Genomic DNA, 17,538 nt, shown 5'->3' with positions numbered 1-17,538 from the left:
GGACTTACACCCCCCGCTTCTAGAAATTGGATGGGCACCAGTCCAAGTGTAGTCCAGGCACTGGATTTGCATTGCTCTACGTGACAGCAAGCCACCAGTCCCAGCTTTGGGATGGGCTTCCAGGAAAGCCCCGTTCAGTTTGCAGGAGGGGGGGAAAGGGGTGGCTACAGATGCAGACATTTAACCCATCCAGAAGGTCAACGACACCCCCACGAAAAACTCTGTAGGACTTTCCTCCAATACCTCCAGGGGACACTTGGGTTCACAGTCACTCTGTGCTCTCCGTAACTTCTTGATGGCCTTCTCCTTGCCCCATCTTGGACGGCGAGAGCCAGGACTAAAACATCTCGGTACAGCTGTAACAGAGAAGAGAAGCTCTCTCCAAATGCCACAGAGAAGGAGAGCAAGTAGGAAATCTCCAAAGTAGCTCAAATTCTTGCACGTGTTTTTATAAAGCAACTGTGCGTTTGCATGAAAACCAAGACTGTGCAAACACCTGGGGTCTGTCTGGGGCCTTTTGGTTTGGCTGATGACCTGGAAAAAAGGAAACAAAACCGGACATATAGAAAATGTTCCAGGTTTTGGTTTTGTTTGGGTTTAATCACAGCAGCAAGAGCAACCAAGTCAAAAAGGCCTGCTTATGGTCAAACCCAAAGCTTCCTTTTGGTGCTTTTAGAAGGAAAAGAAATAGAAGACTGTGGTCAGTACTGGGGCCAGTAGGGTGGAAGGGAGCCTGTGTACCAGCAGCTCCACCAAGGAGGTACATTTATGGCACAATTTCAGCAAGAACTGGAAGAGCAATGAAAACACAAACCACCAAGAGCCTGGCCGTTTGGGACTAAACTCTTCCACACCCACTGAGCCAGAGATCCTGGAGGCTCACCAAGCCAAGTGGGATCACTGCACTCCTCTAGTCTCTCCCCCAAACACCACCAGCTTGCTTAGGTGAACTGAAATGTCATCATTTGGAAAGACCCAAGTGTTACAGTGTGGGAGCCCAGACAGCCTGTGTTCACATCTTGGGCAAAGGAAGAGTTTGGGGCTATTTTTCACACATCCTGGGTCACTGGGTAAACTGGGAGCATGCTTTTCAGGGCCATCTTTGGGAGTCTGGCTGTTCATTCCCTTTGCTTTCTTTAAAGTGATCGAATGGGAAACTGTTTTTGCTGCTGGTCTCCCTCGATACCTTTGCAAGCTTGTTTCGAGGTTCTTTTAAGCTCCCACGGAGAAATGCCAATATTTCAAAGTTACGTGAATAAAACCTTAATTTTGCTCTTTTTTTTCTTTTTTTTTTTTTAATGGTTTGGCAGCCAAACCGAAATGATCAGCCCCAAGCAGGAACCAACATGTGGACTCCATCATACTCCAAACCCAGAGCGTGTCACCTCCACGAGCTCCCAGACGTGCTCACGCAGAGCTCAGCGCCTGACCCTCCCACCCCGGCAGGATAGCCCCTGACGCCTCTTCTCTCTGGAGCAACAGCAGGTTTCAGCAGGTCTTCACCAAGCCAGACAGGTCAAAATGAGCCTGCGAGCACCCTGCTGAAAATATGCAAAGTAAATCTGAGAGCCAGCACGGGGAGAGAAGGTGAGGCTGGCAGAAAGGCAGCAAGAGAAAACAAGAGGAAGAAAGGGAGCGCAGCACTTTACAGCAGGGAAAAAATAAACCTGCTGACCAAAAAAAAAAAGCAATGGGAAAAATGTACAGGGCTCTAGGGAAGAAAACAGCAGCAAAGGAAGAGGCACAAGGGGCTGGGATGAACACCCTCGCCTGAATGCACGTGGTCAGCACGGGTATAACGCTGCATATTTTCTTCCCGGCACCAAGGAGATCCCAGAGGGCCCCCAAAAGCCGTTTGCAAATCAGGACCAAGCTCTTGACTTCTCCTGGGTGCAGCAGCTGGATCATTCCTTACCCCTCGGTAAGGTAATCTCCCATCCCACAAAAGTCCAGGCTTCTGCTATTGGACAGAATATCAAAACAAACTCCAAGAAATTGCAGAGGATTTTGCATTGGAGCCTTTTCAGTGTTTGCCTCACCCTGGCATCTTCAAACTAAGCGACATGTGGCACCATCATGGTTTCTGTAGCGTTCATCCCTGGAGCAACTAGCAGGCTGTTCAGTCTAAGAAACTTGCTCTCCTGAGATACAATCCCACCACCGGGTCTTCCAAAGGATAAGTATTCCCAAGAACTGCACGCCCAGCAGCACCTGCCTCAGCTTCCTTGACTTCCAGATGGGGCTTTCACAGTGCAGCCGGGACCAAACCCAGGTGCCCGTGGCCGGCCTGTGCCTGGCGACAGCAGAACCACAGTCGGGGAGGGATGTGATTAATTACATGAATAACAAACAGCCCCCACCCCACGCAGCTCAGACTGGGGATGCGGGAGGGAAGCGAGTGGCTCGAAACTCAGACAAACTCCCAAATGAGGCCAGTCTTACCCTATTCCAGCTACGGACCTGCATCTTGGCCTTCACAAGGGACAGGAAAAGTCCTGCACATTTTCTTTAGAAAGGAACACAACAGTGAAAAGCCCCCAGTAGGAGAGTTTTCCTTTCAGCCTGACCTGGACCGTCCTGTGTATCCGCCGCGAGGGCACGGCCACCGGGAGCCAGCCTGCCCGCTCAGGGAGGAGAAAAGGGAAGTTAATTGTCGCAGCCAAAAGAAAATAGGGAGCTCTTTTCAGATGGCAGGAATGTAACCGTGACGTTTAGTCACTTGCTATTTCTGCTTCCCGGGTGCGTCTCTCTACAGGAAAGCCCCCGGACAGAAGTCTCTCCGGGCAGCATTGCACCATGTGTTTGCCCAAACTTTGTGGTGTCTAAACCCGCTCCGAGGTCCCCGCGCCGGCTCCTTGGGGAGCTGCGGGGGTTTTGGGGAGGTTCTGTCTCGCCCGCTCTGTGCCTTGGCTGCCTTAAAGCAGATGCATGTGTCTAGCTGGAAAAAGGGCAAACCTGCAGCCCTGGCCTGAGGCCGCTCAGGGTCTGACTCACCAGCTGAAAACAGCAAAGCCCCGCTCTCCGACGCGCAAGCCAGGGCACGACGGCAGCACCGCACGGCCTGAGGTGGGTTCAGAGCGGAAGGGAACCAACGCCATGTCGCTGGCTCTGAAATGCAGCCGTTCACCACCGTCATGACGGGGAAATTGCTTTTGCCCCACGTTGGGCTGTGACGGGGAGAGACTCTACCTCGTGGCGTTGCTTCCCTAGAACTCCCCAGCTCCATCACGGGGACAGTATCTGGTCTGCCATGTCCCAGTCCCTCCCAGACTGTGGCTACATGCCCTCTGGGCACCATGCATGCTTCCACGGTTGGAGAGAGAAGAGAGGGACCCATCTTGGGCTTACTCCAGCACAGGGCAGGCTGGACACCTTGCAGAAGAAGCCCCAGGTACCGGCACCAGGCAGTCAGCTCAGCTCGGGTCACGCTGCCGGCACCGCTCAACCCGCGATTTCAAGGGATTTCCAAAGCACAGCCCAGTCTGTCAGCTGCTCACAGAGGCACCTTCTTCATTGTGTTACCACACTAATTGCAGCCTTGCATTGCAGATGCTTTCTGCCATGCAGCCTGAAGTTCCTCCCATTCACAGATCTTTCTTGGACAAAATGTTGGGAACTTCCCCCATTAAAAATCTGATGGGAGTCCACCGCTTCAAGAGAAGTGCTGCAAAAGGCTCTGCAGAGCTTCTCAGGATGTAATTTATATGGCAGTGGGCAGCCCATGGTGGGTTGTAAACACTCGCACAGGAGCATTCACACGCTCAACACTGAGCTCGATGTCAGTCCTGAGCACGGGTAATGGTGACGGGAGACAAGCAAGATGCACAATTTAACTGCCAAAAACGCAGCTTCATCACAGGATGCCATGGAGGGGATATGCATTCAGTTGACTACCCCCACATAGGCCGAGAAAATAAAAGAGAAGAACTGGAAAAAGAAAAAAAAAACAAACAACAAACACAGACAGTTAAATATTTATAGGGAGCCACTGCATTTCAATCACAACCAGTTTTTTATGTCAGCCGGGACATTTCAGCTCTGCTAGGGCTGATGAGTTCCAAGGGACAGGACACTGCTGACAACCACAACCTGGAGGCTGAACTCTCCTAGCACGTAACTCAGGTTAAAAACAGACCTGGGCAGGGCTGTGCTTCCAGTGGGCACAGCCCAAACGGTGGGACCTCCCTTCTCATCACGGTTGTTGTTCCTGGATGCAAAAGGCAGCAGGAGATGGGAAAAGGCCGCAAATTGTATTTTTAAGAGCAATCCCAAATTGGTCTTGTACGTGGAGTTCTTCCTATCCCGAAGCCTCAAGGCACACAGACAAGGGTTTGCTTGCCTCCCCCAGCACTTGAATCCCCACTGCTAGAAGTCAGGAGGGCAGATCGCACAACAAAGAAGGTTGTGCCTCTGTGAGCAGCTGGCAGACCAGGCTGTGCTTCAGAAATCCCTGAAATCACAGGCAGCGCAGTGGGTTTCCCTAGCACTGTTCCCACCTCGCAAGGCTCACTCCATACGCTTTTCATAAACTCCCAATTTGTGCGCCGCTGGCTACCACCTAAGGCAGGATTCTGGGCTTGATAGACCTTTGGCCAGCTTGGTCTGTTGCTCGGTCATCTCTGCACCGTCCCAGCGCTTTCAGCGTGGTCTGAATTTGCAAAGGTCGGTTTCAGCACATGCAGGACAAACCTAATGGCCAGGGGTTAAGGTAACAAATCCTTGAAACCAGCCTGATAAAAAGAATAAACAGAAAAATTGAGGAAAGCAATGACAGAAATCAATAACAAACATTACTAGAAAGACAGGAGCTTTCCAGCTGTCTGAGATTAGAAGAATCTATGTCTGCATTATCAATTTTTACTCTTTTTCTACCAGGCACATTTTGTTAATGCTGAAAATTCTGTGTTTCAGCCCTTTGGCAGTTCAGCCGGCCTTAGTCCCTGTGGGATGAGGGTCACAGGTCCCAAGAGGGCTGAGCACCAACCAGACCACCCTTTGTGTAGCGGGACCTGCAGGAACTTTGCCACCTCCCCTTTGCCATGTTGAACTCCCTTCACCCAAAATAAGGGGGGGGGCGAAAAGCAAACAAGTCAATCCCTGGTTCACAAAGGTGGGGCTGAGCAGAAAGGAGGGGTTAGACTCAAAAGGAGAACCCCCTGTCCAAACACAAGTATCTGAAGCAATATTCATAAAGCAAACACCGGGACGACCGGCAAGCAGTGTGCATTTTGCACACCTGACCCTTACCAGCATGCAAATCTCAAGAACAACATCAGCGCTTCTAAAAAGAAATCAAAATAAAAGCACACTGAGTCCGTGAACAACCTTTGTTTAAAGGCCACTTGAGAGTCAATACGTTTCTACAGGCTGACTCCCCACAAACGTAAGCAAGGGAAAGTTATCAGCTCTGGGCTCCCAAAATATTTACTCAACTGTCCTGGTTTGACATCAATCTAACATTATTCTGAGTAATCTCGCGCAGACCTTTCCAAAGACCCATGCTGTCATTTTTACGGCATACTCCTGACCAAAACTCAAACGCAGAGCAGCCTTTCCCTAGTGTATTTCCAAGCACTTTACTACCACAGAAGCAAACGGTGTCCTTGCAAGGTAGGAACAGCTCTATGGAAACCCATCCTACGGGGAGAGGAGGCTGAAGGTGTGCAGCCTCCACATGCAGCATCCAAGGGTCAGATCCAAACACTGCATCAAACTGAAACTGTGGGGGTAATTACGACACCTCGATGAATGGCTTAAGCTGAGCAGAGGCTGAGAGAAGACACCCTGGTGGAGAAGGCTGGGGTGTTTTAGTGGCTGCAGTGGATCTAAAACTTGGGGTTAGATCTCATCTGGCCAAAAGCCACAGCTTGGGAAGCACGTCTGGTGGAGGACGTCGGTATACTCTGCGTGTTTCCTCACAAAGGCTTGGGACACCAGTTCTTATTTTTAGTCTTATTTTCATTTCTTCGTGTAATGAGTTCAGTGTTTCAAGCAGCCCTAGAGGAGCAGGAAGGACATGTCCCGTAATAAAACTAATTAATTCATGTGGAATTTCTAGCCATTATTGTGAAAGTGGCCAAATTCCTCGCTCCTGAAAAGCTGCCAAAATGGCCATTAATCTGGCTGTGGTCACGAGCAGGATTCCTGTGGCCTCCTGCAACACCCGACTGGCCCCCGGGACAGGGACTGCAGAAACCAAAGTGGATGTTGTTATTTCCTCACACCGCCTCCCATAGCCCCAGTTTTACTAAACAAGAAAGTTGCCTCAGAGGGCTCCATGCCAAATTCCTCCCAGTGCCCCCAGAACAAGCATGCCCCAGTCATGTGCACAGAGGTCTAGACCTCCAAAATCAGCCCAAATCAGGCATTTCAGCATTATTCCAAGCCCTGCAGACCAACTGTTTTCACCTGCCCAGCCTTGGCGATGCTCTCAGTGACAGGTGCCCTAAATTTGTCTGAATTTGTCCTGGAGACATCAGAAGTTGTATTCCCACCACCCAGCTGGGTGTGCTAGGAGGCTGAGCTTTTCGGATCCCATCTGCAGGCAGTGGGAAGCTGGGCTCCTCCACAGAGAAATTCCAGGCAAGAATCTCATTGACCGAAATCCCTCAATAATGCACAAGAATTAATGGAATCTGTCTCTCTGCCTGGGAGCTGGGGGTGACAGGGTCTGCAGGGCCTGGCAGGGGAAAAAAGCATGGAATAAACTTATTTTAGTCACTAAAATCAACAACAAAAAAATTACTCAGAATACCCACAGGGAGACGACCTATTGTGTAAGAAGGCACCATTTTGCTATAGTCTCGTTTTTCTCCCCCAATTCTGGACAGCTTTTTAAATTCAGTGATGGGATAGAAAGTTACCTTCAAAATAGTACCTCTAGTGCTGTCTCACGATCCAGTCCCAGGAATGGGCATATTCCCTGAACACCACCAGCAATCCAGACCTTCTGCCCCAAATGTCCTGTGTAACGGACCATCTGTAACAACCTGGATTTCTAACAGTCTAAACAAAATCCTCCCAAAATACACCTCTGCACAATCCATGGAGGCAGCACTGTTCACCATGGCCAAAGGAAAAGGTCCCCTAACATGGCCACCCATTGCTTTAGGCCTTCTCATCCCAGTTTCCACCATGGCAGATGGTTTACCTGTCCATTCACATCACAGTCAGATCAAGATGGTGCTACAGTGATTGTCCTGCCATTATATCAATCTGGTTTATATGACGTTCAGAAGAATGGAAAGTGCCCTCTACACATCAGGGATTGTATCAAACTCACGGCCCTTGGTTAGTGGTGGGTACTGTGCTGGAAAAAGAATGGCTGTTGGAGCCCAGTAGTGCAGATAGGGAGAGGTTCCGCCACAGGAACTTTGTCCTTGACCAGTTGGACTAAGAAATGCCTTGCCAGAGCCTGGGATGGAGCCTGGAGCAGATCTTCCAACCTTCAGAAAGCAGTGATAAGACTCACCATAGTATTATCACTCAGCATTTTCCTTGCGCTTGTTCAGCTGCAAACCTAGAAGAGCAAACTAGCTACCGTGTGGAGGGTGGATTGCAACATCTGTGACAAGTGTCCCCAAGAAGCAAGACAATTCACCAGTGTAACTGGAATTTGGTTTTAGCAAAGGCACTGCAGGTTGAGCGAGGAGGACCAGGAGGAACAGAAAACAGCCACGGAAAGCCCTGGGGTTGCTGGGGTAGCCTCACTGCAAACCGGAACACCATGGTGGCCAACCACCCTGACCCTACAACCCCCACACCAAACTCTCACGGTGGTCAGGACCCAGAGGACACAAACCAGGCACCTTGGGGAGCCCCCAAGCCAGGCACCCCAGATTATCCACAGCCTCAGTAGCTCCACGTCCCTGCCAGGGCAGAGCCGAAGCACCAGCCCCGGGGCTCCAATGGTGCAGGACGGTGAAGCCCCACGTCGGCCACCCCTCCTGCTCTTCCTCCTCATGCCATTCCTCTTCGTTAAACCTGAGTTCCTCTCCCCATTTCTGCTTGCTTTTGAAGTGCCAGATGAAACAGCAGCAGATGGAGGCAAGCCGCTCGCCCGCTGAAAGCAACGGGAGACGAGCGTTTCCACATGGGCTGTGTGGGAGGGCTGCCATCGTGCTGGTCCCAAAACCTGCATCTCCCCCGGCTCAGCCCGCAGCCAAACGGCGTGCCGAGTGCCACAGACAAAACCTCCTGGATTCAAACAGAAAATGACCCCCGAGCAACTTCCCAGATACAAAAAAAAGGTCAGATTCTGGCAAGCTTCTCTGCTTCTGCTCTTCTGCCTTTACTGGGGCTGCTCAGGATCTGTCCTGCTCCCCTTGAGGGCAGAATTTGGGACTTCTAAAATATAGGGCACTCCAGACCCTACAGGAAACAGGCCACACTAAGGGAAAACACACCTGATCTTTGGAGGTATGAAAAATGTCTTGGAGGACACCCAAAAGCACAAAAACGCCTTCAACAGACTGAAGAGCAAACACTCCTGGGACATGGACATTAGGTGCCCACCCTTTTCTACTTTTAACTTAAAACAGCAAGAGGACAACATGTGAAGGTTATCAGACAACCTCCCCACCTAGCCAAGAGAAGTCCATTAGCACGGATTGGATCTTCTACGACTAGCCGGAAGAGCTGAGAACAGACTGCCCTGTCTGAAGTCTGAAAAGGAAGATCTTACAGGGAAATCTTGCTGTGAACTCCAGCAGAAATACCAGGCAAGGCTTCATGAGTTTTCCCAACATTATAGGACTACAGGACTCTCCCACAGACAATGCCATGCTAGTGACTTCAACAGCATGTCACCACTGTATGTATCCTGCATCACCTGGCTACAAGGACAAGCTGCGAGGAGGCACAAAAGCCCCTCTTTCATCTCACCTCCAGTTAGTGAGGTGTCGGAGACGTTATTAATTCCAAGGGCAGAGCATTAGGAACCCCCTCATCCCACCTGAGCTGTTTTATCTGCAGAAAATTGTAAGGAAAAGCAGGGATTTCAACACGGTCCAATTCCCACCAGCGCTTTGTGTCACTCTCAATTACAGTCCAGAATGAAATACCAAGAAATCGTTCCTCGCGGCCGGCAGAATTAATGGGATCTTTGACTACAGAGAGCACCAGGCAGTGAACTTGTTCCCTTACCAGCCAAGAGGCACAGTGCTGCTTTCTTCAGAATAAAAGCCACAATGTCAAAGGATAGTTTAAGGCTTATAAAAGTGACCTGATGTTTCCCAGTATTCCAGTCCGTAAGAAAGGCACATGATTAGTGACCCTTTCCTTTCTAAAACAATTTTTTTCTGCCGTAAGCTGATGCAGCGAGAGACTTTATCTTCCCACTGGTATCTGGCTAAATTACGTGTGGGGCAAAACAACGAACAGAAGACAATCAATAATGCAGTTACAACAAGCTGTCAAATGCTGGGCTGCAGCAAAGCTCCGATAACTGTGTGCTAACCCCTTTCTCTTAAGCCTTTGCCCAGGATCACCACCACATCACGTTCGCTCATAATTATATGTCAACGCGCACGTTTAATGAGGTCACACTTGGCCAGTTTGCGAATGAGAAACACCTCTGAGCTTGCTGGCAGTGACTGCTGAAGGTGGGCAAGGATGTTTCAGTCAGAGACTGAATCTGCTGAAGGTAGTTTGTCTTTCTGGAAATAATAGTAAGACTGAATCTGCAATCTGCTAAGCTGGCAGAAAACTCATCCTTCCAGAAAAGTGAAGATTTGGTTGGGTTAACTCCCCATCATGGCTCACCCGAGGTTCCAGGCAAGGACCAAGATGTGTATGATGGACCATGAGGATGTGCACAAGGACAGGGAGGGAATGGGGCACGACTGTCACAAGATCAGCTCAGCAGGGATGAAAGGCAGCCAAGAATAAGCTGCACAACACGTTAGGACACCCAGCAAGGATTTTTCCTTCTCTCCTGAGTCCCCACCAGGAGCACGCACCACGGTTAGCCTCCGAATCCCATAGTATGCTCGGCACCTATGAAGTAGCATCTTGCCGCATGTCACACAGCAAAGGGACACCTAACGCAACTCGCTCTTCCACTGAGGACAAACCTGCCTCTTCTGGCAGACGCAAATAGTCAGCAAGGACATGTTGGAAAGCCAAGCCCAATGCGTTCAATATGTGCTGCTAAAGGACACCCTCAAAAGTGGTCACACACGCACCAATTTAGGCAGCACCTCCCCGAGGAAGAGCTGGGGGGAAGATGGGTGGAAGCGATAGTGGAAGCGCATGCCGTGACAAGGGGTTTGCATCCCTCTGATTCGGAAGGGGTCTGCTAAGCGGCCAGTGGGTCAAAGTTAGGTATTTCACCCTGATTCAAGGAAAGAAACCAGGAATTCATACACCACCAAGCTCAGCCCTCCTCCTGTAACAGAAATGCTTTAAAAGCATCTCTACATTTTACCTTGGCCTTCCTCTTACTCTGTCTGCCTAAAGCAAAAGACCTTCCCTGAAGGAATCTGAGCCCCAGCAAGGAAGGCAGCTGCGACCATGCTCAGAAAGCTGGAATCCAAGCACAAACGCAAAAAAATCCACCAAGGAAACTGCTGTTCCTCCCAGGTCCCCAGTGCTGAACACAGGACCAGGAAAAACAGGTACAGGAGTATTGCTGGCCACTGGGATGAAACCCTGCCTTCACAAATCCAGTCGTGTTTGTGGGTAACAGCAACAGCCACTCATGGGGCAGATAAATTATCCCCAGCTAATATTGCAGCCAGGTCTAGTACGGAGCCATACACAAACACACCTCTCACATTCCAGTTTTCACTGTTTTGCCTCCTGAATTGTTTATCTCGGCTCAATTCCTGGATGTGGATAAAACAAACGACATGGACTTTCTCACAGACGGGGCTTCTTGCTGTTCCCTTGACAAATACCATGCTCAGCGAGTATGAGCCTGAAACCCAGAGGAAAGGAAACAACTGCAAAGGGCAAGAAGGAAACAGATCATTTGCCAAGGGACAGCATGAAAACACATTTCTCCTTTGGGCCAGAGCCTTTAAATCTTCTCAGGCTTCCCCTTCCCTCCAAACCACCATTTTCACACCATCATCACCCCTCCTAGAGCAAACTCAAGTGAAAGTGGGGCAGGGGGTAGCATTATTTTCAAGAAGCTGCTCCACAAGGTGTTATTTACTGTCTTAATACTTAAAGATGACAGCCAGCCCTGGGCCTGACCAGGTTAGCTCTTGACCAGACACAGTTGCTATGAAGGAACTTGGAGACCTGGTCCACCTACTGGAAAAGCCCCAGAGGCAGCAAGGAGAGATGAGCTGTGTGGGATTTTTTTTTTTTCATTCACATATCATCCTCAGAGCTGTTATTAATTGTATTTCAATTTTAATAATGTCTTCCACAGCAAGGAGCTCTGCCGACATTCGGTTTAGCCTGGGCAGAGCTGCTATAGTGGCTGTGGACATATTAACACGCTCCTGTGGATTTGGTTCTTGCGGTTGGCTTCTCTGGTGTCTAGCAATGTCCAAGCTTGCACAAGCCAGGCTGAACGCCTGGTTGCAGCACTTGTAGCTAATCTCCCCCTCGCTCATGTGCTTCTGTCTCAAGAGGCATCTAACATGGGACCAGGGGGACACTCGTAGCGTGGCTCTCCTCTACCCCTCGCCCACTTTTTAGCAACAGAGTGCCTTCAGGACCTCCACTCCTGCGCTAGATCTGGCCAACTTGACTGACGGGCTCAGAAGTTGTGGGGGCGGAAGGACAGACACACACACGCACACGCAGTTCGTGATGGACGCTTCATTTGCTTATAAAAGGAGGAGAAAAGCAGAAGTCTTCCTGGCAATTCGGTGGAGGTGAAAAATGCGCTCATAGCATAACTGGCATGGTTTTCAAGTTGCTGTTAAAATTCCTCCTATATTATGCTACCTCCAACCCCAGAGTCTTCTGTGTTTTGGAGCAATACATTAAGCTGTCTTTTAGCAGCTGCCTGCCAAGGGGAAATGGAGGTTTTGACATTTGACCCATAAGGAAGGATGTGTGGCATTTGGGGCTACCCAAATAAGGATTTTAGTTGGATGCTAAAACGAGCCGCGTTGTTAACAGTTAACTATTTTGACGCTGGTTTGGTATCGTGGGAGTTCAAAGTGGAGACCCTGACCAGGTGAATGAGGCAACCCCAGCCCTGCAAGTTCAAGTTTGCCTGAGGCCACATTCTTTGCACAGCTCTCTTTCCATTTGGAAAGGTTACTTTGCACTGGCGTGGACTAAAAAAACCACATTTGTTTTAATAAAGCAGTGAGATTCCAAAGCAGGACTCAATAGCCAGCAGTGGGTTCTGAGGCAGATCCCGCTGAATTAGTACAAATATCTCAACAACAAAATAAAACAATACTACAAACCCAACTGAATTGCTCTGATAAAAGGGAAAAAAAATCCCTTAACTGGTCAGCTTTGAACAGTGGCTCAAGGGCCCTTTTTTTCAGAGTGGAACAAGTTTTATTCCTAGGACCTTGTCTCCATTAGGAGAAAACAGATTGTTCTTCAGGGATTCTCATAACTTGGGCAAGACAATTTCGGACATTTGCTGACATCACTAAGATCTGCCCTACTCCATCTCCGAGCACAAGTTCCCACCTTGGAGCAGCACTGGCACCCTGCTGCACCTTGAGCCAGTTCAGGTCAGTGATCTGACAGAAAACCATTGGCTTGTTTCCTGGGGCTGGCTTTCTGCAGGATTAGCTCCTGAGCCAGCCTCCTCCAACACAAGGTGAGAGCTAAACCCAGCAGAAGGAAGGGAGAGGGACATTGCAGCTGAGAGCTGGCCAAGACCACGCAAGCCCCTGACTCCAAAGCAGAAGGCAGCATCCTCACCCTCCGGCTGAGACTGGCGAGGCTGAGAGACCCCAACGCTACCAGATATGCCTCTCAAAGCATATTGTGTCTCCGGGACCCATTTGGTCCTAGACCTGCTTGGAGAGAAGATGGCTATCGGGGACTGATCTGCAAAGACGCAGACTGCTAACATGACGTTCACACAGTCCCCGCTCTGCTCCCCGTGTCCTGGAGGATTTCGGGCACATCGTTTAGCCCACCTGCAAAACAACATGCCGATCTCGCTGAGGCGCTGGAAGAATAAACACACTCAAGACTGGCACGAACCCTCCGGCAGCATCACGCACGCAGTAACAACCCTCTGTCCCCAGCTCAGGCGGTTCCACTCAGCAGTACGTAAAGTTTGTGACACGGTGACCTGAAATAAACTGTAAAACAGTGTGGTCCCGTGGCATCGAAACTATTCCAGAGGCGCTGATCCCTGGAGGTGCCGAGCCTCCGTCTCGCTCCCACCGTCGGTGGGAGTTCATGCACTCGCCTCCCCCGGGGGGGTGGGGTAGAAGTTCTCAGCCTGATTTCCACAGACTGCTGCTATTTTGTTCCAACATTCCCAACATCTTCAAAATACCCAAAGCCTCTTGTGCAATGAGCAACATCCTCTGCTTCCTAGCTACATGGTGGTTTATGTTACTTTCCGCCTACAACCATTTCAGGATTGGCTTTGCAGACCTAAGTGGAAGACTAAACAATGCTGGAGCCACAGCAGGAGAATTTGCAGAGTTTTATTTCTTGTTTCATTTGGGCAATCGTTCTGCCTCTCATCAGGGACAAAAAAACTTGCCAACCTCTTAATTTAGGAATAGCACGAGCTCTGCATTCCAGCCCTGAATCAGCCAAAGGAACCTTTTCAAGCTGGAAAGGGGAAAAAGGGCAAATACCTTTAAGCACATTTAAAAAAAAAAAAAAAAGCCTCAACACCTGCCTTTTGCAGGCAAAAACCTGCTCTCAGGGCACTCTTGAAACTGGCTTGACATCAGCATTTGAAAGGGAATTCCACTCCCTGCTCTTCCCTGTCACTGCTTTAAACAAAAAGCACACTCTTCCTCGTATACGTTTTGTTATACGTTTTGCAGGCACGCTGCAGAGGGAAGCGACCGACCATGTGAGGCTGAACAGAAGAGTATCAAGTGAAGCTGCCAGACTCGGGTCTTGTTTTTGTTTGGGGGTTTGGTTTTATTGTTGGTTTTTGTTTGTGTTTTTTTTTTCTAATGGCTACAACAACCTGTTAAAAGTTTTGTAATCTGAAGAGAGCAAACCCTTTTCTGGATGTCCAAGCTGCCTCTGCCAAGACATGCTCGACTGTGAATATTCCAACTGCATGTTTCACATCACGCTGGTTAAGGATGTGCCAGTATTTTTATTATTCAACCCCTATGGACGTTACAAAGCACCGCATACATTGAAGTGTTCTTAAACTGTGATGTTTACGTGTGTGTATTACGCACGGAGATAACAGTGAAATAAATCACATCCATTATAAAGGAATAAGGATAATAAAATCAAGCAAAATACCCAGTGAAGTAACATAAAAATTCTGAAATAAAGTCCGTAAAAGCAAAAAAAAAAAAGCAGCATTAACTCAGAAAATCACCTCTCAACCCATCACTGCAATGCTTTCTTCCCCCCGCCCAGTTTCTTGTAAAAGCATAAGCCTGGAAGTCAGCCCCAGATTCTTTAAATCTCAATGCCCTTGGTTTCTTCTGGAGAGTGTAAAATTCACTCCCTTGACACTCATATTCTGTAGTCAAGCAAGATTTCACATCAACGTGTTCTCCAGACTCCCGGCTCTCTACAGCCCTTCGCAGCAGGGCAAAGGAGGGGGGGGACAGGAGTGGGGACAGGAGTGGGGACAGGCGTGGGGACCGCAGCAGTCGCAGCCATCGCAGCCTGGGTGCACGGAAGCAGCAGCTTGCAACGCACAGAAGTTTTCCCCGCTGCAGGTTTTTCTCCATCCCCCTCCCTCCATTTCTCCCCCTCTGAGCAGAGCAGCATGTGCAGGTCCCCGGCTGCACTCCCTTTTAAATAAAGCCTCAACAAGAGGGAAGGGAGGGAATTCAAAGTCGTGCTGCTGAACTAGTTATGCAAACAGGGTCAGAGCCCCGGTCTTAGCCAGGGGAGTAAAACCAGCAAGGAGGCAGAAATCAAGGAGGGGTGAGTTCCAAGGAGAAAGTGCTGGTTTCTACTCCCAGACCCAATTCGGCAATTTTCAACATCCCACAGAGGGATGCTGATCGCAAGAGAGAGGAGGCATTAATAAAACCAAGCTCTGTTGCATCAGCATCCCCAGGAGCACTCGCTCCCACAGCAATCGCAGCAACAGGTCAAGAGCCTGTCGGCATCCTCGGGGCTCTGCCCTCAGGGGATGCTCCTCTTCCTCCTGGCACCCAGTGCCTGGACCATGGGAGGCAGAGGGGACCAGGGTCCCCATGGCAGAGGCCACCCCAGCTCCAAGGTGGGCTCTGCTGGGACGGTGGCCATAGGGAATGGAGTCCGCACACAGCAGGGCCCCCGCAGCCCCACAGCCAACCCCTTCCCACCAGGCAGCATATCATATGGTCCTCCCACACCGCCTCTCCCAGTATCTGTGGGGCGCCCATCACTCTCCGGGGTGCTTTTACTCCCCGATCAAACCCAAATCTGCACTTCCACCTCCCTCTGCTCCCCGAAGGACTCCCCCTCAGCTGCATCTCCCCAGACTTCACCCATGGGTTCTCATCTCTAGAAGACACCAACCTACCCCCTGCTCCCGGGGCAGTCCCTGCATCCTTGCCCCCGCCCCCCCCCCCCCCCCCCCCCGCTCATTACAACCCGACCCTGGGGTTCCTGCTCTGTGCCAAGGAAACCTCGCTCTCTAACCCCCGGTTTAGCTGCACCCCCAGATACCCCCTTTCCCCCACACCCCCAGGGATGCAGTCACACTCCTTCCTCAACTCCAGCACCTCTCTCATTCCTGCCCGCTTTGTCCCTCCCTGGACTCTCTCCTTTCCCGCAGGGATGCCCCTTCCCTGCCCTCCCGAGGGGTCCCTCTGCCCCGGGAGGATCCTCTCTGGGCCACCCTTTAGGACCTCTTTGCCCCCTGGACGTGCTGGTGCCCCGCTACCCCATCGCTCGCTGCCCCCAAGCCCCTCTGGTGCACGGTATCCAGCGCCCGGCGCTCCGTCCCCGGTGCCCCACGCCCGGTGCGCAGGGCACAACACACGGTCCCCAGGGCTCGGTCCCCGGTGCTCAGGACACAATGCACAGTCCCCGGGGCTCGGTCCCCATTGCCCGGTGCCCCACGCCCGGTGCGCAGGGCACAATGCACGGTCCCCACGGCTCGGTCCCCGGTGCGCGGTCCCCCGAGCCCCCCCACGCCCGGTGCACGGTCCCCAGCGCTCGGTCCCCGGTGCGCAGGGCACAACGCCCGGTCCCCGGCGCTCGGTCGCCGGTGCGCGGTCCCCCACGCCCGGTGCCCGGTCCCCAGCGCCCAGCGCACGGTGCCCCGTCCTCATCACCAGGTCGCCGGCGGCCCGCTGCCGCTGCGCGGGGCGCCGGGTGCGCGGTTCCCCGCGGCGGCCGGTGCGGGCTGCGCGGTGCCGGGCGCTGCTCACCTGCGGGGCGCTCTGCGCTGGCGCCGTACTCGACCGTGTCGCGGCGGCGGGCGCAGGTGCCCTGTCCCTGCACCAGGGCTTGGAGCGGCAGCTCGGCGCCGGGGTCGGGGTAGCAGCGCAAGCCGGCGGCGCAGCGCGGGGTGTAGACGCCGCACGCCTCGGCCTCCAGGCGGGCGCACACCGGGCAGCAGCCGCAGCCCGGCTCCCGCACCAGCTCCGGGCAGGGCGGGCGGGCGGCCGGGGGGCAGGCGGCCAGGCGCTCCGCCGTGCAGGGCGGGCAGCGGAACAGCACCTCGGGCAGCGCCGGCCCCGCCAGCGCCAGCGCCGCCGCCGCCGCCGCCACCAGCAGCCGCGGCCAGGCGGCCCGCGCCGCGCCGCCGCGACCGACCCCGCCGAGCGCCATGGCGGGACTGACGGGGGCGGCGGGGCCGGCAGGTGGACCCGGCAGCTCGGCCCCCTCCCCTCCCCGGGCGGCGCGGCGGGGCGCGGAGGGGAGAGGAGCGGCGCGGAGAGGCGCGGAGCGGCGCGGAGAAGGAGCGGAGCGGGGCCGGGCGCGCCGCGGCGCCGCCGGGTCCTAGAGCCGCCCCCGCGCCCGCCCACCCCCCCCCCACCTCCCACCCCCGCGGGGGTCGGGGCTGCCCCAAAGGGGAGAGGGGGTCAGCCCCACAGGGCGTCGGGGGAGGCCCCAGAGGAGGTTGGGGATGGCCCAAAGGGTAAACGGGGGGGTCCGGGACCGACACGGGGAGAGGGTTTGCCGCAGTGGAGGTCAGGGTCTGCCCCACCGGGGATGGGGGTCTGGCTCGCCAGGAGGCCGGGGGATGCCCCGCTGGGCAGAGCAGGGACAAACGCGGAGGTAATCGGGGCCTGCCGGAGACACCTGGTACAGGGAGGGATGGAGATCCTGCCCCACATGAGGGTTGGGGTTCTGCCCTGCAGGGACAGCCAGTGCTGGGTGATCTCTGCAACCTTCTTCTGGGCGAGAAGAAGGCTGGGGGGCAGGCGGGGGCTCACCCTTACCCCGCTGACCTAGAGGTTCCAGGCCAGGTGGCAGCAGCCACGTTTCAGGACAGGTCCCATC

General features: G+C 52.8%; 1 protein-coding gene across 1 annotated transcript in view; it reads right to left on the bottom strand.

Moving 5' to 3' along the window:
* IGFBP2 (insulin like growth factor binding protein 2) overlaps window positions 1–16,930 on the bottom strand; it is a 65,383-nt gene extending 48,453 nt beyond the window's left edge. The window contains exon 1 of the mRNA XM_063341898.1: window positions 16,461–16,930. Coding sequence (XP_063197968.1) covers window positions 16,461–16,863 — 403 coding nt within the window. The 5' untranslated portion in view covers window positions 16,864–16,930. The remainder of the gene's footprint in view (window positions 1–16,460) is intronic.
* Window positions 16,931–17,538: the final 608 nt, after the last annotated feature.

The sequence above is a fragment of the Chroicocephalus ridibundus genome, chromosome 7, assembly GCF_963924245.1.
Source record: "Chroicocephalus ridibundus chromosome 7, bChrRid1.1, whole genome shotgun sequence".
Classification (NCBI taxonomy): Eukaryota; Metazoa; Chordata; class Aves; order Charadriiformes; family Laridae; genus Chroicocephalus; species Chroicocephalus ridibundus.
This window is presented reverse-complemented; position numbering and strand designations above follow the sequence as displayed.